A 22,751-nucleotide genomic window follows, 5' to 3' on the forward strand; every position below is an offset into this window, starting at 1 on the left:
CGGATTTTTTTTGTTTTTAGATTATGTCTCTCACAGTGGACATGCACCTAAGATGAAAATTTCAGACCCCAACATGATTTCTAAGTGGGAGAACTTGCAAAATTGCAGGGTGTTCAAATACTTATTTCCCTCACTGTAACAGTCAGATTCCACAGATACATTCAAGTCCAGACTATTCTCCCTCTCGCATGGCTAGCATACTGGCATAGTATGGAACTATGCTTCCTATGCCTTTAACTCATCTTACTAGAAACTGAGATTTCAGCCTCACTTCATCTAAATTCTGGCTCTCTTAGTGAAGCTCAGGGCAAGCTGCACACAGCAGTCTGCTTTTTGAATGTACTCTTTCATGAGGACAGCTTGTGCTGTGGCCCACTGATGATGTGATGGATCGATGCTGGCCCTGCACCCCAGGGTGCTGGACGACCCCCTGCCTATGGCACCAATGACTGCGTGCTCGTGTCAATATGGCACTTTGTTTTGATGCAATTCTGGTTTTTCTGTTTCCCGTTTCTTCAGCTTGGTAAAAACTTTGTAAAAACCTTGTAACTGTTAAAATGACCGAAGCAGCGGGTCACCCCTCTGAGTTTGGTCTGCTTGAGGTTTCCTCCTCAGCACTGTCAGAGGGAGTTTTTCCTTACCACTGTCACCTATGTGCTGCTCTAAGGGTTGGTAAGGTTTGACCTTACTTGAGTGAAGCGCTGAAGCGCTTTGAGGCATCTTTGTTGTGATTTTGTGCTGTATAAATGAAATAAATAAATAAAAAATAAACAAAATAAACTAAAACAATGAAATAATAATAAATCCCCCCCCCCCCAAAAAATACACTGCAACGATGTGAAATATATCCCAAATTAAAGGCCTGGTAATAACAGAAAATAGGTGCAACTTATCTTCTGGTGCAACTTGAATACAGGTGCATCCCAAAAAATTAGAATCTCTTGGAAAGTTCAGCATGTTTCAAGCATTTTTATTTATAATTATGGCCTACAGCAACAACAACAAAATAGAAAATGTGTATCTCAAAATAATAGAATTTTTTATGATCAGTTAAATAAGTATTTGTAATATAGAAATGTCAAACATCTGAAAAATGTTCGTTTATGCAGTCAATGCTTAGTTGGGGTTCATATGACTGAACTGCTATCACTGTGGTGTGGCATGAAGGCAATCAGGCTGTGATACTGCTGAGGTGTTACAGAAGCACAGGTTGTTTGGACACCTGCCTTCACTTCATCTACATCATTGGGTCTGGTGGCTCTCATCTTCCTCTTTGCAATACCCAGCAGAAACTTTCTGGGGTACTGTCTATGGGACCAGTCAAGTACAAAAAAAAAAAAAAAAAACCTGACTGTGCTTCTCTGGCTGTGATTGGAGAAATTGTGCATAGTGCATGTTTTGCATTTTGTATCCCCAGTTATACAGCTTCATGCTGAAGTGGTATGGAGGAGGGTTTTCTTTCATCAAAACATCAAATCTAGGCTTGCATCTCAGATGTACCTTCTGGCGAATTGTAGTTAACTTCCAGGTCTTCTTTTTAAAAAAAAAATACTATTATATTTTTAATTAATTTACAGTAGTGTTCAGAATAATAGTAGTGCTATGTGACTAAAAAGATTAATCCAGGTTTTGAGTATATTTCTTATTGTAACATGGGAAACAAGGTACCAGTAGATTCTCACAAATCCAACAAGACCAAGCATTCATGATATACACACTCTTAAGGCTATGAAATTGGGCTATTAGTAAAAAAAAAGTAGAAAAGGGGGTGTTCACAATAACAGTAGTGTCTGCTGCTGATGCTACAAACTCAAAACTATTATGTTCAAACTGCTTTTTTAGCAATCCTGTGAATCACTAAACTAGTATTTAGTTGTATAACCACAGTTTTTCCTGATTTCTTCACATCTGAGAGGCATTAATTTTGTTGGTTTGATACCAAGATTTTGCTCGTTTACAAGTATGCTTGGGGTCATTGTCTTGTTGAAACACCCATTCCAAGGGCATGTCCCCTTCAGCATAAGGCAACACGACCTCTTCAAGTATTCTGACATATCCAAAGTGATCCATGATACCTGGTATGCGATATATAGGCCCAACACCATAGTAGGAGAAACATGCCCATATCATGATGCTTGCACCACCATGCTTCACTGTCTTCACTGTGAACTGTGGCTTGAATTCAGAGTTTGGGGGTTATCTCACAACTGTCTGTGGCCCTTGGACCCAAAAAGAACAATTTTACTCTCATCAGTCCACAAAATATTCCTCCATTTCTCTTTAAGCCAGTTGATGTGTTCTTTGGCAAATTGTAACCTCTTCTGCACATGTCTTTTATTTAACAGAGGGACTTTGTGGGGGATTCTTGCAAATAAATGAACTTCACACAGGCGTCTTCTAACGGTCACAGCACTTACAGGTAACTCCAGACTGTCTTTGATCATCTTGGAGCTGATCAATGGTTGAGCCTTTGCCATTCTGGTTATTCTTCTATTCATTTTGATGGTTGTTTTCCGTTTTCTTCCACACGTCTCTGGCTTTTTGTCCATTTTAAACCATTGGAGATCATTGTAGATAAACAGCCTATAATTTCTTGCACCTGCGTATAAGTTTTCCCCTCTCCAATCAACTTTTTAATCAAACTACGCTGTTCTTCTGAACAATGTCTTGAACGTCCCATTTTCCTCAGGCTTTCAAAGAGAAAAGCATGTTCAACAGGTGCTGGCTTCATCCTTAAATAGGGGACACCTGATTTACACCTGTTTGTTCCACAAAATTGACAAACTCACTGACTGAATGCCACACTACTATTATTGTGAACACCCCCCTTTCTACTTTTTTTTTTTTTTTAACTAATAGTCCAATTTCATAGCCTTAAGAGTGTGCATATCATGAACGCTTGGTCTTGTTGGATTTGTGAGAATCTACTGAATCTACTGGTACCTTGTTTCCCATGTAACAATAAAAAATATACTCAAAACCTGGATTAATCTTTTTAGTCACATAGCACTACTATTATTCTGAACACTACTGTATATCAAGTTTTAGAGATTTGCTTTGAGTTTGGGTTCAATGAAGATAATTTTAGAAATTTTTATATTAAGAAGCCTGATTTACTTTTTGCATATGAAATGGCATAAACAAATTAAAATGCGTGAAATACCAAGGGGGCGAATACTTTTGCAAGCCACCCTACGTCTGCTCTTCAACCAGTTATCTACTGTCCTCGACTCCGGTGTACCATTGTGCTCTGAGATTCATCACTGGTTGCAGCTGCCTCACCCACCACTGTGAGTTGTATGCTAATGCTGGCATGCCTTCTTTGAATGTAAGGTGAGACACACAGTGAATGACTCTGGTGTATAAGGCTTTTAGTGGGTTGGTTCCAATTTATTTAGGTGATCTGAAAGCTGTTATGCTTTACGCTCGAATGACATGCTGTGCTTTTGTGTACTTCCCGTTTCCACTGAAATGGGAAAGAACGCTTTTATTTTCTGTTCCCTCTGCTTGGAATATGCCCTCCAGTCTGAATTAAAACTTTCTGGGTGATTTCTCTGAGACTGCAAATGGAAATCTTTTGAACAGTGCCTGTGTTTTAAAATTTTTTAGTTTTAACTTACATATTGTTCCTATGACCAAACTGATTGTGTCTTATTTGAAAATTGTGTGTATTTTACACTCAACAAAAATATAAACGCAACACTTTTGGTTTTGCTCCCATTTTGTATGAGATGAACTCAAAGATCTAAAACTTTTTCCACATACACAATATCACCATTTCCCTCAAATATTGTTCACAAACCAGTCTAAATCTGTGATAGTGAGCACTTCTCCTTTGCTGAGATAATCCATCCCACCTCACAGGTGTGCCATATCAAGATGCTGATTAGACACCATGATTAGTGCACAGGTGTGCCTTAGACTGTCCACAATAAAAGGCCACTCTGAAAGGTGCAGTTTTGTTTTATTGGGGGGGGATACCAGTCAGTATCTGGTGTGACCACCATTTGCCTCATGCAGTGCAACACATCTCCTTCGCATAGAGTTGATCAGGTTGTCAATTGTGGCCTGTGGAATGTTGGTCCACTCCTCTTCAATGGCTGTGCGAAGTTGCTGGATACTGGCAGGAACTGGTACACGCTGTCGTATACGCCGGCCCAGAGCATCCCAAACATGCTCAATGGGTGACATGTCTGGTGAGTATGCCGGCCATGCAAGAACTGGGACATTTTCAGCTTCCAAGAATTGTGTACAGATCCTTGCAACATGGGGCCGTGCATTATCCTGCTGCAACATGAGGTGATGTTCTTGGATGTATGGCACAACAATGGGCCTCAGGATCTCGTCACGGTATCTCTGTGCATTCAAAATGCCATCAATAAAATGCACCTGTGTTCTTCATTCATAACAGATGCCTGCCCATACCATAACCCCACCGCCACCATGGGCCACTCGATCCACAACATTGACATCAGAAAACCGCTCACCCACACAACGCCACACATGCTGTCTACAATCTGCCCTGAAAAGTGTGAACCAGGATTCATCCGTGAAGAGAACACCTCTCCAACGTGCCAAATGCCAGCGAATGTGAACATTTGCACACTCAAGTCGGTTACGACGACGAACTGGAGTCAGGTCGAGACCCCGATGAGGACGACGAGCAAGCAGATGAGCTTCCCTGAGACGGTTTCTGACAGTTTGTGCAGAAATTCTTTGGTTATGCAAACCGATTGTTTCAGCAGCTGTCTGAGTGGCTGGTCTCTGACTATCTTGGAGGTGAACATGCTGGATGTGGAGGTCCTGGGCTGGTGTGGTTACACGTGGTCTGCGGTTGTGAGGCTGGTTGGATGTACTGCCAAATTCTCTGAAACGCCTTTGGAGACGACTTATGGTAGAGAAATGAACATTCAATACATGAGCAACAGCTCTGGTTGACATTCTTGCTGTCAGCATGCCAGTTGCATGCTCCCTCAAATCTTGCGACATCTGTGGCATTGTGCTGTGTGATAAAACTGCACCTTTCAGAGTGGCCTTTTATTGTGGGCAGTCTAAGGCACACCTGTGCACTAATCATGGTGTCTAATCAGCATCTTGATATGGCACACCTGTGAGGTGGGATGGATTATCTCAGCAAAGGAGAAGTGCTCACTATCACAGATTTAGACTGGTTTGTGAACAATATTTGAGGGAAATGGTGATATTGTGTATGTGGAAAAAGTTTTAGATCTTTGAGTTCATCTCATACAAAATGGGAGCAAAACCAAAAGTGTTGCGTTTATATTTTTGTTGAGTGTGATCTTGATGACGTTAACTTGTTTCTTATGTGTGATGCTGCCTTTCTTGGCAAGGTCACCCCAACAAAAGAGGTTTCAATCTCAATGAGCTTTGGTTAAATAAAGGTAAAAGACAAAGAAAGATTTTCCCCTATATGTGTGCATAATGTGCATAATATGTGTACAACCACAATTCCTATAAAGTTGGGATGTTGTGTGAAATGTAAATAAAAACAGGATACAATAATTTGCAAATCCTCTTCAACCTATATTCAACTGAATACACCATAAAGACAAGATAATGTTCAAACTGATAGACTTTTTTGTTTTGTGCAAATATTTGCTAATTTTGAAATGGATGCCTGCAACACATTTCAAAAAAGCTGGGACACGAGTAACAAAAGGCTGGGAGAGTTGATGAATGCTCAAACAACACCTATTTGGAACATTCCACAGGTGAACAGGTTAATTGGAAACAGGTGAGTGGCATGATTGGGTCTAAAAGGAGCATCCCCAAAAGGCTCAGCAAGCAAAGATGGGGTGAATATCACCACTTTGTGAACAAATGTGTGAAAAAATAGTCCAAGAGTTTATCAACAATGTTTCCCAACATTCAATTGCAAGGAATTTAGGGATTCCATCATCTACAGTCCATAATATAATCAGAAGATTCATAGAATCTGGAGAACTTTCTACACGTAAGCGGCAAGACCGCAAACCAACAATGAATGCCCATGACCTTTGATCCCTCAGGCGGCACTGCATTAAAAACCAACACCATCGTGTAAAGGATCTTACTGCGTGGGCTGAGAAACAATTCAGAAAACTGTCAGTTAACACAGTTCATTGCTACATCTACAAATGCAAGTTAAACCTCTACCATGCAAAGCGAAAGCCATACATCAACAACATCCAGAAACGCCGCCGCCTTCTCTGGGCCTGAGCTCATTTGAAATGGACAGACGCAAAGTGGAAAAGTGTGCTGTGGTCTGATGAGTCCACATTTCAGATTGTTTTTGGAAATCATGGACGTCGTGTCCTCCGGACAAAAGAGGAAAAAGACCATCCAGGTTGTTACCAGCACAAAGTTCAAAAGCCAGCATCTGTGATGGTATGGGGGTGTGTTAGTGCCCATGGCATGGGCAACTTACACATCTGTGATGACTCCATCAATGCTGAAAGGTACATCCAGGTTTTTGGAGCAACACATGCTGCCATCCAAGCAACATCTTTTTCAGGGACGTCCCTACTTATTTCAGCAAGACAATGCCAAGCCACATTCTGCACGTGTTACAACAGCATGGCTTCGTAGTAAAAGAATGCAGGTACTAGACTGGCCTGCCTGCAGTCCAGACGTGTTGCCCATTGAAAATGCGTGGTGCATTATGAAGCGCAAAATACGACAATGGAGACCCCGGACTGTTGAACAACTGAAGTCGTACATCAAGCAAGAATGGGAAAGAATTCCACCTACAAAGCTTTAATAATTAGTGCCCTCTTAATGAGTGTTGTTAGAAGGAAAGGTGATGTAACACAGTGGAAAACATACCACTGACCCAGCTTTTTTGAAATGTGTTGCAGGCATCCATTTCAAAATGAGCAAATATTTGCACAAAAACAATAACGTTTATCAGTTTGAACATTAAATATCTTGTCTTTGTGGCGTATTCAATTGAATATAGGTTGAAAAGGATTTGCAAATCATTGTATTCTGTTTTTATTTACATTTTACACAACATCCCAACTTCATTGGAATTGGAGTTGTACTATGCGTCTCTGTGTGAACGAGGCCATAAAGAACAAAACAGAGGAGGAGAGCAATGGAGGAGATGGGATTCAAACCATAGACCCAGCCGATAGCCAGAGACTGGAAGATAGAGAGCAGCAGCAGGCTGGCTCCACTGCAGGAGAAATGGTCATAGATCTGAAAGACATACAGACCGCCCTGCACACAAGACAGAGAGAATAGCATTATTTTTCATCACAAAGCCCTAACAGGGTTGAGGGATCATGTGTACTTTCATATGCAAACAAACTAAAACCACAGCCACAAATCGAACATGACATACTGGTGTGACCATGACCAAGCCTATGAGGAAGCAGACAAGGCAGATAAACAGCAGCAGCAGCTCTCTGCGGTGACCTCGTCTGATCAGCTGTGGGTACAAGTCTGTCACAGACGTCATCAGAGCCTCCAGACTCACAAACTGCAGAAGAGAGCAGAGGATCAACTCCGTTATAATGATTGTGCAGGTGGGCTGGAATCTTGCTCACATTTGTCCATATGTGAGTCATTAGATAAAAATTAGGTAACTTATCAAACATGGTTTACTTGTGTGTCCAAGCCCAGCATTATGATCATGAGGAAGAAGCAGACAGCCCAGAGTTGAGGTAAAGGCATCATGGCTACAGCTCTGGGGTAGGCAATGAAGGCAAGGCCGGGCCCTGTGAGGAAACACAACACCATGAAAAGTGTTACCACCTCAACAAAATGATTATCAGGTGGAGAGTTCAGTGGAGGTGAGCCCAACCAGAGATAGTCAGGCTCACCTCCATGCACAGCTTGGGCTCTGGTACCCAACTCCTGGAGAGGGGCTGGACGCTCCACTTTTCTGGTGTTGCTCATGGGGAGAGGCGGAGAGCTGGGGTAGCACTGCTTATTGCTCCCCAGCTCAGTCGCCATGTGTTGGAGTTCACCCCGGTGAACGAGAGGGTCATGTCCCTACGCCTTCGGGTCGGGGACAGGTCTCTCACTGTTGTCTCGGCCTTCAGGCAGAGCGACAGTGGAGAGTACCCGACCTTCTTGGAGTCCCTGGGAGGGGTATGAGATAGTGCTCTGACTGGGGACTCCATTGTTCTCCTGGGGGATTTCAATGCCCACATGGGCGGCGACAGTGAGACCCGGAGGGGGGTGATCGGGAAGCATGGCCTCCCCGATCTGAACCCGAGTGGTGTTCAGTTGTTGGACTTCTGTGCTAGTCACAGTTTGTCCATCACGAACACCATGTTCGAGCACAAGGGTGTCCATAAGTGCACATGGCACCAGGACACCCTGAGCCGGAGGTCGATAATCGACTTTGTAGTTGTATCATCTGACCTTCGGCCACACGTCTCGGACACTCGAGTAACGAGAGGAGCTGAGCTGTCGACCGATCACCACCTGGTGGTGAGTTGGATCCGTTGGAAGGGGAGGAAGCTGATCAGACATGGTAGGCCCAAACTATCGTGAGGGTCTGCTGGGAATGAAGGGCGGAACCCTGTGGCAGCGAGGTCTTCAACTCCCACCTCCGGGAGAGCTTCTCCCAGATCCCGGGGGAGATTGGCGACATGGAGTCCAAGTGGACCATGTTCTCCACCTTTATTGTCGATGTGGCCACTCGTAGTTGTCGTCGCAAGGTCTCTGGTGCCTGTTGCGGTGACAATCCCCGAACCCGATGGTGGACGCTGTAAGTAAGGGATTCTGTCAAGCTGAAGAAGGAGTCCTGGTTGACTTTGTTGGTAAGTGGGACCCCGGAGGCAGCTGACAGGTACCGGCAGGCCAAACGTGCTGCAGCCCGTGCGGTCGCAGAGGCAAAAACTTGGGTCTGGGAGGAGTTCGGGGAGGCCATGGAAGCGGACTCTCGGTCGGCCTTGAAGAAATTCTTGCAAACATTTTCGACACCTTAGGAGGTGGAAGCAGCTCTCCACCGGCACTGTCTACGGTGCGGGTGGGGAGCTGTTGACCCTGACTGGGGATGTTGTCGGGCGGTGGAAGGAATACTTCGAGGATCTCCTCAATCCCATCATCACGTCTCCCAACGAGGAAGCAGAGACGGGGGACTCAGAGGCGGACTCATCCATCACCCAGGTCGAAGTCACCAAGATGGTCAGAAAGCTCATTGGTGGCAGGGCTCCTGGGGTGGATGAAATCCTTCCTGAGTACCTTAAGTCTCTGGATGTTGTGGGACTTTCTTGGTTGACACGACTTTGCAACATTGCATGACGGTCGGGGACAGTGCCTCTGGATTGGCAGACCAGGGTGGTGGTCCCTCTGTTTAAGAATGGGGACTGGAGGGTGTGTTCCAACTATAGGGGATCACACTCCTCAGCCTCCCCGGTAAGGTCTATTCCAGAGTACTGGAAAGGAGAATTCGACCGATAGTCGAACCTCGGATTCAAGAGGAGCAGTGTGGATTTTGTCCTGGTAGTGGCACACTGGACCAGCTCTACACCCTCCATTGGGTGCTTGAGGGTTCATGTGAGTTCACCCAACCAGTCCACATGTGCTTTGTGGATCTGGAGAAGGCGTTCGACCGTGTCCCTCGGGGCACCCTGTGGGGGGTGCTCCGGGAGTACGGGGTCAGGGGTCCTTTGCTAAGGGCTATCCAGTCCCTGTACGACCACAGCAGGAGCTTGGTTCGCATTGCCAGTAGTAAGTCAAACCTGTTTCCAGTGCATGTTGGCCTCCGCCAGGGCTGCCCTTTGTCACCGGTTCTGTTCATTACCTTTATGGACAGAATTTCTAGGCACAGTCAGGGTATAAAGGGGGTCCGGTTTGGGAACCACAGAATCTCATCTCTGCTGTTTGCGGATGATGTGGTTCTGTTGGCTTTATCAAATCAGGACCTTCAGCTTGCACTGGAGCGGTTTGCAGCCGAGTGTGAAGCGTCCGGGATGAACATCCAAATCCAAGGCCATGGTTCTTGACCGGAAAAAGGTGCCTTGCCCTCTTCAGGTCGGTGGAGTGTCCTTGCCTCAAGTGGAGGAGTTTAAGTATCTCGGGGTCTTGTTCATGAGTGAGGGACGGATGGAGCGTGAGATCGACAGACGGATGGGTGCAGCGTCTGTAGTGATGCGGTCGCTATATCGGACAGTCGTGGTGAAGAGAGAGCTGAGCAGGGGGGCAAAGCTCTCAATTTACCAATCGATCTACGTTCCGACCCTCACCTATGGTCATGAGATTTGGCTCATGACCGAAAGAACGAGATCGCGAGTACAAGCAGCCAAGATGAGTTTCCTCCACAGGGTGGCTGGGTGCTTCTTTAGAGATAGGGTGAGGAGCTCGGTCACTCGGGAGGAGCTCGTAGTTGAGCCGCTGCTCCTCCACATCGAAAGGAGCCAGCTGAGGTGGCTCGGGTCTCTTTTCCGGATGCCCCCTAAACGCCTCGCTGGAGAGGTGTTCCGGGCACGTCCCATTGGGAGGAGGCCTAGGAGAAGACCCAGGACATGCTGGAGGGACTACGTCTCTCAGCTGGCTTGGGAACGCCTCGAGGTTCCCCCGGAGGAGCTGGGGAAGGTGTGTGTGGATCAGGAAGTCTGGGCAGCTTTGCTTGAGCTGCTGCCCCGCGACCTGACTCCAGATAAAGTGGAAGAAAATGGATGGATGGATGGAGTTCAGTCCCACTCACGCTCTGAATGATACTGATTGTGAGTTTTGCTCCAGTTCTGAATAAGAAACAACCCTCTAAAAAGAAAAACAAGCATCACTTTGAGGCACATTTTTCATCCAGATTTAAATTTTAAAGGAGCAGACTTGAAAATGTCCAGGTTAAACTCTTGCTCAAATAAAATAATTCTAGAAGGGGCCATACAATGTAAAACAGGTAATACCATGATATAATACCATCACCGTCTCAAAAGTGAAAATATTAATTTTAGGTTGTTTCACCCACCCCCTCGCACTGGGGTTGAAAACCACAAATAGGTTGAGATGAAACTACAAATGACGCTTACCTTGCATGATGAGCTGCTTGTGCCACATGGAACATGGACATGGGACTCAAACCCACTGACTGTAGGGTCAGTGGGTTTGAGTTTTCAGTCAGTGCTTTTCTCTATGCTATTCTGCCCGAGGGTGTTTGTCATTCTCTATGTGGCTAATTGTTCCCCGTTGTCTATTCTCCATGTGTCAGGAAGGGCATCCAGTGTAAAACCTGTGCCAAATCAACATGCAGATCCACCACAGATCTGCTGTAGCAACCCTGAGGAAAAAAGGAAAAAGCTGTAGAGATAGTTAAAGTGGTCCCTCCCCAGACTGTATTTGGTGCATCCTGCTCTTTAGTGTTCTTGTTACAGTGATTACTTCCACTGTTTTGATGTCTAATTACAGATTTTTGCTGTCTTGTGGGATTGCTGATTTTTGTCTATTGGTTTTGGACTCACTGCTTGGTATGAAAACTTCATGTTAGTGAACTGTGCCTGTTTTTCGATTACCCTCTTTTAACTGCCTCAGAAACACTTGCCGATCGGATTGATCACCTATGTGCCTGATCTGTTGACTGTTTATGATCAAGCCTGTTTTTATCTGCTGCTAAGTCAGCTAGCTGTTTTTTGAGTTACATTTTTAGGACAATAAACCTGTTTTGGTTGCCCGTCATTGTGGTTCTTTGTGTTTAGGTCATAACTAATCCTTTGGAAATGGTCTCAGACAGAAACATAAGCAGGTATTTTATTTTAAACAGAAACTGTGTGATGATGACTGATAAATTTTGGAATTAGATATTTCCATTCTATTTCCAGCGTGGTAGAATAGTGGTTAGCACTGTTGCCTCGCAGCAAAGAAGGTGCTGGGATCACTGCCCGTCTGGTTGTTTCTGTGTGGAGTTTGCATGTTCTCCACATGTTTACGTGGGTTCCCTCTGGCTGCTCTAGATTCATCCTACTTCCAAAGACACTGAGGTTAGGTGAACTGGTGACTCTAAACTGATGACATAATGTCATCATGTCATTTGCATTGCTACGTGAAAAAAGTTCAGCTGACTGTATTTGGGTTGTGCATGTGTTGTGTTTGCTCACGGAGCTAACTAGTGACCTAAGGCAACGCCTGGATGTCTTTGGCACAAGGTCTCTGGAGGATCCTTGGATAATGCTGGCATGACTTTGCATCAAATCAGGGGTTACTTATGGAGACTCAGCTGAGACCCATCACGGGCATAGTGAACGAATGTCAGCTTAGACATTTTGTTCATATGGCAAACCTCTCTGGACATGATCCAGCATGCAAGTGACTCAGCACTGAAGACCCCGGCCACTGAAAAAGGTCAAAGGGATGGCCATGTTTTACCTGGCTATGGCAGATATGTGGATACCTTGATGCTTGATGATGGATCTGGGGCCGTTCCATGGTCTGGATATAGGAATGTGTAGCATGCTCCAAGGCTTGACGTCTTTCATGTTAGTAGTTGACCTTATGAAGATGACAGGTTGGGATGGGGGTAGCCGTTGACTAAACAGCATCAACAGCATGTTGAAATCTTACATAGAGACTGAGAATGAAGGTCTTTGCCTCTGACTTAAAAAAAAAAGAAAGGCTCCAACCACTATATGAGAATTTATAATTAATTTAAGTGTCAATCCAAGCAATAAAATCATCTTCTTTTATACCCAAACAAAATCTGATCACTGCTGCTGAGAGCAACATTGTTAGTATTGCTAACTGAGCGTCACCTGACTGGGCCACAGTGGCGATGTCCACGCCCTGTTCCTCGGCCATGAAGCCCAACACGGAGAAGATGGCAAAACCCGCCACGAAACTAGTGCTGCTGTTCAGGAGGCACAGCAAGAAGGAGTCCCTGCAAGGAAACACCGATTTAAAAAAAGACGAGTGCAAAACAACAGGACAGAACTGAAGCAGCGCACGAAAGAAACACATTCTTCGTATCACTGGAATGACTTTTTGTTTTTGTTCTTGTTGTTGCCATATCTGGTCTGGTCTGTGAATGTATGCAAGATGGTGGGAAACAAGTCAGTCAAGACTTTTTTTTCATACCCTGTCACACTAGAGCATGAATAAGCCCAAATGCCGTACGAATGAGGATTCAACTCACATTTGGGCAAATTTGAGCTGCATTTGAACTCTTTGTACAGCATTCTTACAGCAGTCGGCACATTCGCGCATTCAGAGCACATGCTCTCTACACTTGTGTTGCGCTCAACTTGGAAAACAATTGAATAGGGGTTGATGTGCAGCCATACAGCAATCTGACTGCAGTCGCAAAATTTGTATGTCAATTCGAAGCATTCAGAGAGCATTCAAGGGGCTGTTAGAATTGATCGAGCACATGGAACCCTGGTAGAATGTTCCGACTGTGCCTGCACGGACCTCCCCGTCACACAAGAGCACAAATGAGCCTGAATGCCACATGAATTGACATTTGAACTACATTCGGGCAAATCCGAGCTGCATTTGAAATCTTCCTAAAGCATTCTTGAGTGAAGTCCACACATTCGGGCGCATTTGTGCAACCAGCTCAAATGTAGAACGCAGTGGGGAAAGGTCTCTGGTGATCTCATGGCCTCCTGCACCACTCCTGTGCCTTTCAGCTGTGCACATGTTTTTTCTCCCCATTCTAACCATTCCTTCTGCAGGCCACCTGACTGTGGCGAGCTCCCTTTAATTTCAGAGAATACCGACTGTCTGCAGTGCAGTGGAACCACATGACACATAGCTGTACCACTGTGTGTGTGTGTCTGTGTGTGTCTGTGCATGACAAAGTGCCTCACTTATAGCAATCGTTGTTGTATTTGTTGTAACTGCCCAGTGCTGTGAGACTCCCCAAACAGATTCCATAAGAGAAAAATATCTGTGTTCCTGCATCCATCCATACCTGCAAAGAGAGAGAGAGAGAGAGAGAGAGAGAGAGAGAGAGAACTAATCAGAAAACAGAATATCATATTATTCTAACCATGTTACATAAAACAGTGCCGTTCAATCTAATTGACTAATTGATAATCAAATAACTATGGAAGTAACAATTTTGGTGCTAAACTGAAATAATAAGTGGCCCAAAATCTGTTGATGCATTGCAAAAGTGTGTGGACAATAATAACATTCAGATCATTTATATATTACTGTATTATTTCGTCTATTTCTACAGTTTACTTGCCCGACTGTTGCACAGTTCTCTTGTCACTGCTGCTGTGACACTGCAAAGTGCCCCATGTAGTACTAATAAAGAAATATCACAGGCCAATCTGAGGGAATATGTATCTAAGGCTTTCATTAAAACTCATGTAGAAGCATTTTTAGGTCCTTATTTGAACTGTGTATTCTCTGATGAACTATCAAGTGTCCTGATCTGAACTATATGTCCTCTGGTTGAACTAACAGGTGTTCAACCCAAAAAGGGCTCTATTAGTCACTCGGCCTGTCAGGTACTTTCCAAGTTGGCAGCAGAGTTGGCTGATACCCCAGCAGTAATGAGCCTGCAGGCCAGGCAAGTTTTAATGGGAGCGTTTGTCACATTGAAATAATGACCTAACACCTGCTTAGGGTTCACTAGAGGATGCTTCCAATAGAAAACCATGTCTTGGGAATAAAATAAATAAAAAAGTCGAAGGAGGAGCGATGCCCGCGGGTCTCCAATATATAGATGAGCGCGGTTGGCGCATATTCAGTCTCTCTAGAGGGCTCAGTTTGTATAAGCTCTGTTTCGGATGCTTAAATAAACTAAAAAACTCTGTGCATTTTGTCTTGCTTAAGGCTGAATTATTCTAAAGTGTTGTGTCCTTTTCTTGCAAACCACCTGCAATTAGTTTTGTGTTATCTAAAGAAGACATCCTGAGACGACCAAAAAGAAGGACCACGACAGAACTTGGCGAGCCAGCTTCAGGAGGGTCCAGGGGCATTCTGGCAGCCTGGGACGGTCCAGCTCATCCCTCCAGACCGTAAATAACAGTGATCACGACTAAAAGGTAAGCAGAAACCTTTTATAACTTCTGCACGATCTGGAGGAGTGAGTCTGGATTTCCGCCCAAGTTGACAGGTGATATTTTTAATTGCCTCTTACCCAAAAGAACCTGGATGAAGAAAATTGACATGAGACCAAAAAAGATAAGATTGAAAATTTTCAGGCCTTGTAGACAGAATGCCCAGAGAGTGAGTGTGTTCCCGGGAAAGAGAGTGTCTGTGTGAGTGAAAGGTCAGGAATGTTCATGAACTCTGGTACGGAAAAGAGTGCATGGAGAACTAACCTGGATGCTTGGGGAATAACTGGTGTTAAAATTCGTTACTAACATGCCGGCTGATAGCATGCGCTGTAGGGGTTAATTTAGGGAAGTATACTGACAAATAGGTACAAGGTAATACAAGCTTATTTAAAGAAGTAGGATAAGTGAGAAAAAAGAGATTAAAAGAGAATAGTGCAGAGAAGCACAAGATAAGCGCTTGAGGGGGCGCAATAGAAATACCGCACGTGATAAGGAGAATACATAAAGTGCAGAGAAGCACAGCTGACAGTAAGTAAGATGAGCTCAATAAAGGACGTCATTTTTTAAGAAAAGAGAAAAACTATAAAAACGGAGAGTTAGTGCAGAATACGTGAGAAGTAATGAAGCAGAAAATAGTGCAGTAAGGCACCAAATACACGCTTGTGGGGTGTGGGAGAAATATGGAAGTGAAGATTAGTGCATACTGAAGAATAAGTAATTAAGTGCACAGTAATATGAGTTTTTATAAGAAAAGAGTTGAAAAAAAGAAATAAGAGTACTTTCAGTGCAAAGGCACATTAAGCTCACGAGGAGCTCAGTAAGTGAGAAGAAAAGTAGACATAATGTACGCTTGGAGAGCGGAGGAAACATATACAAGTGAGAAGAAAGTGCAGGAAAGCACAGTATACGCACGCGAGGCGCGGTAAGGTGTAGAAGTAAATGAAATATTGTACGCTCAGAGAGGAGCTTGTTAAAAATAGTATATTAGTTGCCGGCAGCGCCGGAGAGCTGTCTAACGTGAAGAAGAGATACATACTCAAACAGAACACATTGGTGTTAAGTGATTAAAAAAGTTGTTTAAAGCCACGGAGTGAAGAGTGGCAGAAGTCTAGATAGAGATATATAGAAATCTGTTTTAATAACTTTTGTGTATAAAGCTTTTGAAGATTGTTGTGTGGGAGAGCAGAGAGTAAGTGGGGAGTTGCAGGCAAGCTGTGAGATCTTGCAGGCTGGCTGACATACAAGATTAATGTGAAGAGTACGAGGAGGAGGAGAAGTTTAGACCCAACAGAAGGACTTGGGATGTGCATGACAGGCAAAGAGGAAAGTGAGAAACAGAGACAGTGGAGAAAAAAAAGACAGGAGAAGAGACTGCTATGTAAATACAGAGAAGGTAGATACGAGGGCTGTCAATAAAGTATAGGTCCTTTTTATTTTTTTCAAAAACTATATGGATTTCATTCATATGTTTTTACGTCAGACATGCTTGAACCCTCGTGCGCATGCGTGAGTTTTTCCACGCCTGTCGGTGACGTCATCCGCCTGTGAGCACTCCTTGTGGGAGGAGTCGTCCAGCCCGTCATCGGAATTCCTTTGTCTGAGAAGTTGCTGAGAGACTGGCGCTTTGTTTGATCAAACTTTTTTCTAAACCTGTGAGACACAGCGAAGTGGACACGGTTCGAAAAATTAAGCTGGTTTTCAGTGAAAATTTTAACGGCTGATGAGAGATTTTGAGGTGATACTGTCGCTTTAAGGACTTCCCACGGTGCGAGACGTCGTGCAGCGCTCTCAGACGCCGTCGTCAGCCTGTTTCAAGCTGAAAACCTCCACATTTCAGGCTCTGTTGATCCAGGACGTCGTGAGAGAACAGAGAAGTTTCAGAAGAAGTCGGTTTCAGCATTTTATCAGGATATTCCACTGTTAAAGGAGATTTTTTTAATGAAAGACGTGCGGACGGGTCCGCGCGTCGGGACGCAGACGGCGCGGTGCGGCGGCACAGGAAAAACACCTCCGTGTTGATAACCATTTGTAAAATCCAGGCGGCTTTTGATGGCTTTCAGTGGAGTGAGTATATGAGAAATTGTTTAACAGCTGGACATGTTCCAACTTGTCCTTAAGGCTTCCAACGGAGGTGTTTTGCCTGTGGCGGAGCGTCGCGGCGGCTGCGAGCCGACGCTGCAATCCGTCCGCACGTCTTTCATTAAAAAGCCACGGAACTTTCAGGGTCCCAGAGGAGGGTGGCAAAGAGGATCTCGCCAAACTTCATTTGGAAGCAGATTCCAAAACTCGGCTCCCAGGAACAGTCAAGCGGGACCGCCTACGGGACCAACACCCCCAACAGCGGATCAACCTTCTAATGAGTGTTGGAGCTGTGGACAACCTGGACATCGAATGAGAAATTGTCCAGCCCGACCTTGGGTTGGACCCTCTGCCTATTGGCAATAGGGGGGCCTAGAGAAGCCAGAGGGGGAAACGGTGGCATTGGCTATTTCTATGATACCTAAGGAAGAGCCAACCGTCACCATTAATATACAAAACAGAGATTTCCCTTTTATGGTGGATACAGGGGCAACATACTCTTGCATAGGGAAAATGGGCGCTCACCTCCCCCCCTCTCTGGGTCTGTAATTAAGACCATCGGCTTCTCTGGGAAAACTTAAATAATACCTTTTACACGCCCACTTCCTGTAACGATTGCAGGAAAAACAATTGAAACACCCCTGTTATACTCACAAAATACACCTGTGAATTTGCTGGGAAGAGACATTTTATGCAAACTACAAACCCAGATAGTGTGTACCCATCAAGGACTGCAAATACACTTTCCTGACGAAGCACTCACCAACATTATGGTGCTTATGGACATGGAAGACAAGGTCCGAACTGTGCAACCCATGGTATACTGGCTGAAGTTACAACCAGAAAATTCAAATCTTCAACTGGAATGGGAAAAATGGAAGCCCTGGGCAGAACAACACTCTGCAGCAGTATATACACCTAGTTTACCTTTACATGTCACCCTGATGTTCGATACCAAACAAGAACAAACTGACTATGCATGCTGCTGGGATGCATTGATGAATCAGCGGCTGTTTCACATAACCACCACAGAAATTTATTTAGGCCCCCAAGGGGCCGCAGCTTCTGTTAAGCTAACTTCAGCTGAACAACAATGGTATCAAGTGCCGAATGCCACGCCTCATGTGACCCTTTTAGTCTCAGAAAAGTACGAATCCCATGACCTAGGTCCAATGGTAAAGACAGCCTCAGAAGTTGAAGAATGGCAAAACATGGAAAATCCACAAGTACATCTGTCGAAAGACCAGCAGTTTATACGAATTAACTTAAAAGTAAATGATGAAGCTATAGCCCAAAAAGTGGAGCTCAATCCTAGACCAGAGGGACAGATGGTGTTATCGGCCCAACAAGAGAAATTGTTAGAGCAAATACCACCGGTGGTGTGGTCCAAAAGCAAAACAGATGTAGGACTAGTACAAGCCTTACCAGTAAAAATAAAAGTAAAACCGGGAGCAAAACTGCCTCACCAAAGGCAGTATCCATTAAAACCTCAGGCTATTGAAGGCATAAAACCGGTAATTAAGGGAATAATGGCAGCTGGAGTTTTAATAAAAACTACAAGCCCATGCAATACTCCTATGTATCCTACCCCTAAAAACAATACCAAAGAGTATCGGCTGGTACATGATCTGCGTCCTATCAATGCAATAACAGAAATGGATGCACCTGTAGTACCTGATCCGCATACTATACTATCAAGCATCCCTGCTGGAGCAAAATGGTACACAGTAATCGATCTGTGTTCAGCCTATTTCAGTGTGCCTGTGCACCCAGATTCACAACATTTGTTTGCGTTCACATTTCTGGGACAACAGCTAACGTATACACGGCGACCTCAGGGACTGAACCTGTCCCCAGCCATCTTTAACAAAGTCCTGGCTGAAGATTTACAACACCTTGACATACCCAGTACATTGGTGCAATATATGGATGACCTCCTTATTGCATCAGAGACTCAAGAACAGTGTGAAAAAGATTCATTAATTGTATTGCATGCATTGTCAGATGGAGGTCATAAAGTAAGCAAGGACAAATTGCAGTTCTGCAAACCACAAGTAGAATACTTGTGAAGACAGTTGTGTGGGACCACGCGATGTATAGCCCCAAGCCAAGTGGAGGCTATAATCAAGGCTCCCAAACTCCAAACAGTGGGACAAATGCTTTCATTCCTTGGGATGGCAGGATACAGTCGGCCGTGGATTTGTGATTATGCTATAAAAATTGCACCTTTGCGTGCCATGATCAGAGCTGCGGGGCAAACAAACAATGCAGCGCTCCTCATCTGGATAGATGAGGCAATGGGAGCTTTTGAGGCCCTAAAAACAGAGATGCAAACTGCTCCAGCATTAGACAACCCAGATTATAGGAAACCTTTCCATTTGTATGTTACTGAAAAAGCTGGTTATGCTTGTGCTGTGCTAATGCAGGAAACAAACGAAGGAAAACAACCATTGGCCTATTATAGTACAAAGCTTGACAACATTGAAACAGGATTGCCACCATGCTATCAGGGTCTAGCAGCAGCTACCTTTGCATTTCAAAAAGCATCCATAATCATGGGACATGCAGTAACGTTGTACACATCGCATCAATTACATGCCCTGCTAACCACTCAACGTTTTGTCCTAACACAAGCTAGACACACTGGATATGAAGTTGTGTTGTCCGCTCCAGAAATAACAATACAACGCTGTCACACGGTGAACCCCGCCACCAAATTGACCACACCGTTAGATGGCACTCCACATAACTGTGTGGTAGAGACAGAGAAATTCTTGAGAGCCAGAGAACATTTGTATAATCACGCCATAGATGCAGATCTAACCTTGTTCGTGGATGGCTCATGCTTTCGGGATGCCGCGGGATTGCATGCAGGTATGGGGATTGTTAAACTAAACACCAATGGCGAGACCTTTGAATTACTGGAGTCCCAAGGAATTGATCAGCCTTGTTCAGCCCAACTGGCAGAAATCAAAGCCTTAACTATGGCTTGCCAGATAGCTAAAGATCAACGTGTTAACATCTACACAGATTCAGCCTACGCTTATGGCGTATGTCATGTACATGCAAACATTTGGAAACAGAGGGGATTCCTGAGAGCAGATGGCACCCCTGTCACTCATGGAGAAGCGATTTCCCAACTGTTACAAGCTCTCCAATTACCGTCTGAGGTAGCCATCATTAAATGTGCAGGTCATCAAAAGAATAATAACATCATAGCTCAAGGTAACAACCTAGCAGATGACGCAGCTCGCAAAGGAGCACAAGGGGAAAACACGTTTCCCCTGTTAACCATCCAAGATTGTGCCCCACTGGTTTCACTTGAGGCACTGATAGTGGCTCAAAGTAGGGCCAGTGGAGAAGAAAAACGAATGTGGGCTAAACGAGGCGCTATTGAGCCACGTAGTCAGGGGCCAGCGGACAAACTGTGGCGCAGCAGTCATGAACATTTTGTGTTACCCACCAATTTATTACGACATGCAATCATTTGGGCCCACGGACCCGATCATTGTTCGCGAGTCCACATTATGAACAAACTAAAAGCTGTCTGGTGGTCACCATATATGGCGGCTACGGTGGACCGTTTGTTGAATGAGTGTGAGGTATGTGCGCAGTACAATGTCCGGAAATCATTCACAGCCCCTTTAGCCCACATTCCGGTCCCTGATGGACCATTTAGACATCTTATGATGGATTTCATAGACATGGGAGCTGAAAACCGAGTTAAACGAATGAGATATGTTTTGGTAGTGATATGCAGGTTCAGCCGATGGATTGAGGCAGTAGCCTCTCCAAATCAAGACCATAAAACGGTAGCCAAGTTCTTGTGCCGAGACGTTTTTCCAAGATTTCGCATTCCAGATACTATCTCATCTGACAACGGTAGGGCTTTTGTAGCCAAGGTTACACAAGAAACATTCAAACAATTGGGTATCAAACAGAAATTTGGGTGTGTTTATCACCCCCAATCAAATGGGGCGGTGGAACGGGCTAATGGCATTTTAAAGAGCAAACTAGCAAAGATCATAGCAGAGAGCAATGGCAAACTAACCTGGCTGGATGCGTTGCCGCTTGCTCTATTGTCAATGCACTCACAAACTAACCGACTAACCCATCTGACACCATTTGAAGCTCTCACAGGTCGGCCGATGCCAACGGACTGTGCCGTGGCTATGGCCGCAATAGCAACTAAACAAGGCATTCTAAACACAGGAAAAACATATAATTTGGCATACATTAAATCAAAAGCCTATAAGAACATAGGACTACAGGGAAAGCTAGGGGATCACATATTATGCGAAGCCATTAGCATCAAATGTGAAGAGGAGGGAACAATCAACACAGGTAATTTGTGATAAAAAAGGATGCAGGGAAACCAAGCAAGACGTAACTGTTACAGTACATGAAGCCACAAAATGGGTAAAAATCAAACCAAGGAAAAAGAGGACAATTAGAAGCCTAGAAACAAGCAATCACTTAGGGAGATGGGATCCCAGTACAGACCTAGCCCGCACACAAGGGTTGAAGACCAATTTATTTTACCAATGGTTAAAATTTTCCGCTAGACAGATCAGTGAAAAGCCTTGCATAGCCTGTCACCGGAAAAATGTGATACCTCAGGCTAAACCCCTACCTGATATCAACAACTGTTATAGGAGTCCCCAACATAACTCAGACCAAGCAGAGTGCTATCCACAATGTGTTATGAAAATGGCAGTAGGTGATGAAAAATATGCTGCCGACAGTAAATTTTGTCCAGTGTCTCTAAGTACAGAAGGAACCCTCCCACCTATGATTAAAATAGAGAAAGGGATGATACACCCATTTTGTATAGCTAAAGGCTTAGTAGCACAATACATAAGCAATTGGCAGGTAGGGATGACCCAGTCAAAACACCACATACAGTGTATGCAAAAGCAGCAAGAATATAAACCGGCCAAAGCATCATGGAACATTACCGTATGTCACACCCAGCCAGCAGCAAGCATACAGTGTGAACAAATAGTACTGGCCACAGGGGGGTCTGTAATTGAACTGAATATCACCCATGCTTCATGGGTATCTATTCCGAATTTAGCTAAGGGAATGGTACCCTTAGCTGACATCTTTTGGACAAGAGTTTTCATACTCAACACAACTTTCTTTTTTAAGTTTATGATCAAACTGTGATTTTTTTTTCAATTATTTATTTATTTTTACTACCTAAAATTCTTGGCATTTTTTCCCCCACATAAAGTTAAACAATATTGATTAAGGTGTGTGCGTGTATGTGTGTGTGTGTGTGTCTCTGTGTGTGCATGTATGTGTGACTGAGTGACTGTGTGCGAGGGAGAGAGAGGTTGTTTGACTGACCAATTTATTTTTATGAACTGCAGCGGGAAATTGTCAGATACTGCATGTACCATATTCAATAAAAATATTAATATAGGCTACTTTGTGTGTTCAGCTATATGTGTGTATGTGAGTAAGTGGTCTGTAAGACTATTTTTTAATGATCTATGTGAACTTCGTGATTCATGCAAACATCCAGTGATGGCACACAGGGAAATAATATGTCAGCCTTGTTCACTGTATTCTTCTCAAAAGCACCGCCTTCAGTAAGAGCAAAGTTTTCCAACTGACTTTGTATTACCAACAAAACAAAGAGCAAACAAATGGTTAAAAAAATAAATAAATAAAAACCCGACCAGAGTGGAGGCAGTGACCAAC

General features: G+C 44.3%; 1 protein-coding gene and 1 long non-coding RNA gene across 2 annotated transcripts in view; one reads left to right on the forward strand and one right to left on the reverse strand.

Annotated features, from left to right (window-relative positions):
- Window positions 1-22,751, reverse strand: part of LOC117514692 (sodium- and chloride-dependent GABA transporter 2-like) — a 98,860-nt gene that overhangs the window by 14,672 nt on the left and 61,437 nt on the right. The window contains exons 9-13 of the mRNA XM_034175258.1: window positions 13,758-13,861; window positions 12,702-12,826; window positions 7,609-7,721; window positions 7,346-7,483; window positions 7,119-7,221 (exon numbers count right to left, since the gene is read on the reverse strand). Of these exons, the coding sequence (XP_034031149.1) occupies window positions 7,119-7,221; window positions 7,346-7,483; window positions 7,609-7,721; window positions 12,702-12,826; window positions 13,758-13,861 (583 nt within the window). The remainder of the gene's footprint in view (window positions 1-7,118; window positions 7,222-7,345; window positions 7,484-7,608; window positions 7,722-12,701; window positions 12,827-13,757; window positions 13,862-22,751) is intronic.
- On the forward strand, window positions 334-11,065 carry LOC117514715. Its single transcript, XR_004561943.1, has 3 exons — window positions 334-461; window positions 1,205-1,209; window positions 11,054-11,065. It is a non-coding gene; the product is annotated as an uncharacterized LOC117514715 (long non-coding RNA).

Source organism: Thalassophryne amazonica, chromosome 1 (assembly GCF_902500255.1).
Source record: "Thalassophryne amazonica chromosome 1, fThaAma1.1, whole genome shotgun sequence".
Classification (NCBI taxonomy): Eukaryota; Metazoa; Chordata; class Actinopteri; order Batrachoidiformes; family Batrachoididae; genus Thalassophryne; species Thalassophryne amazonica.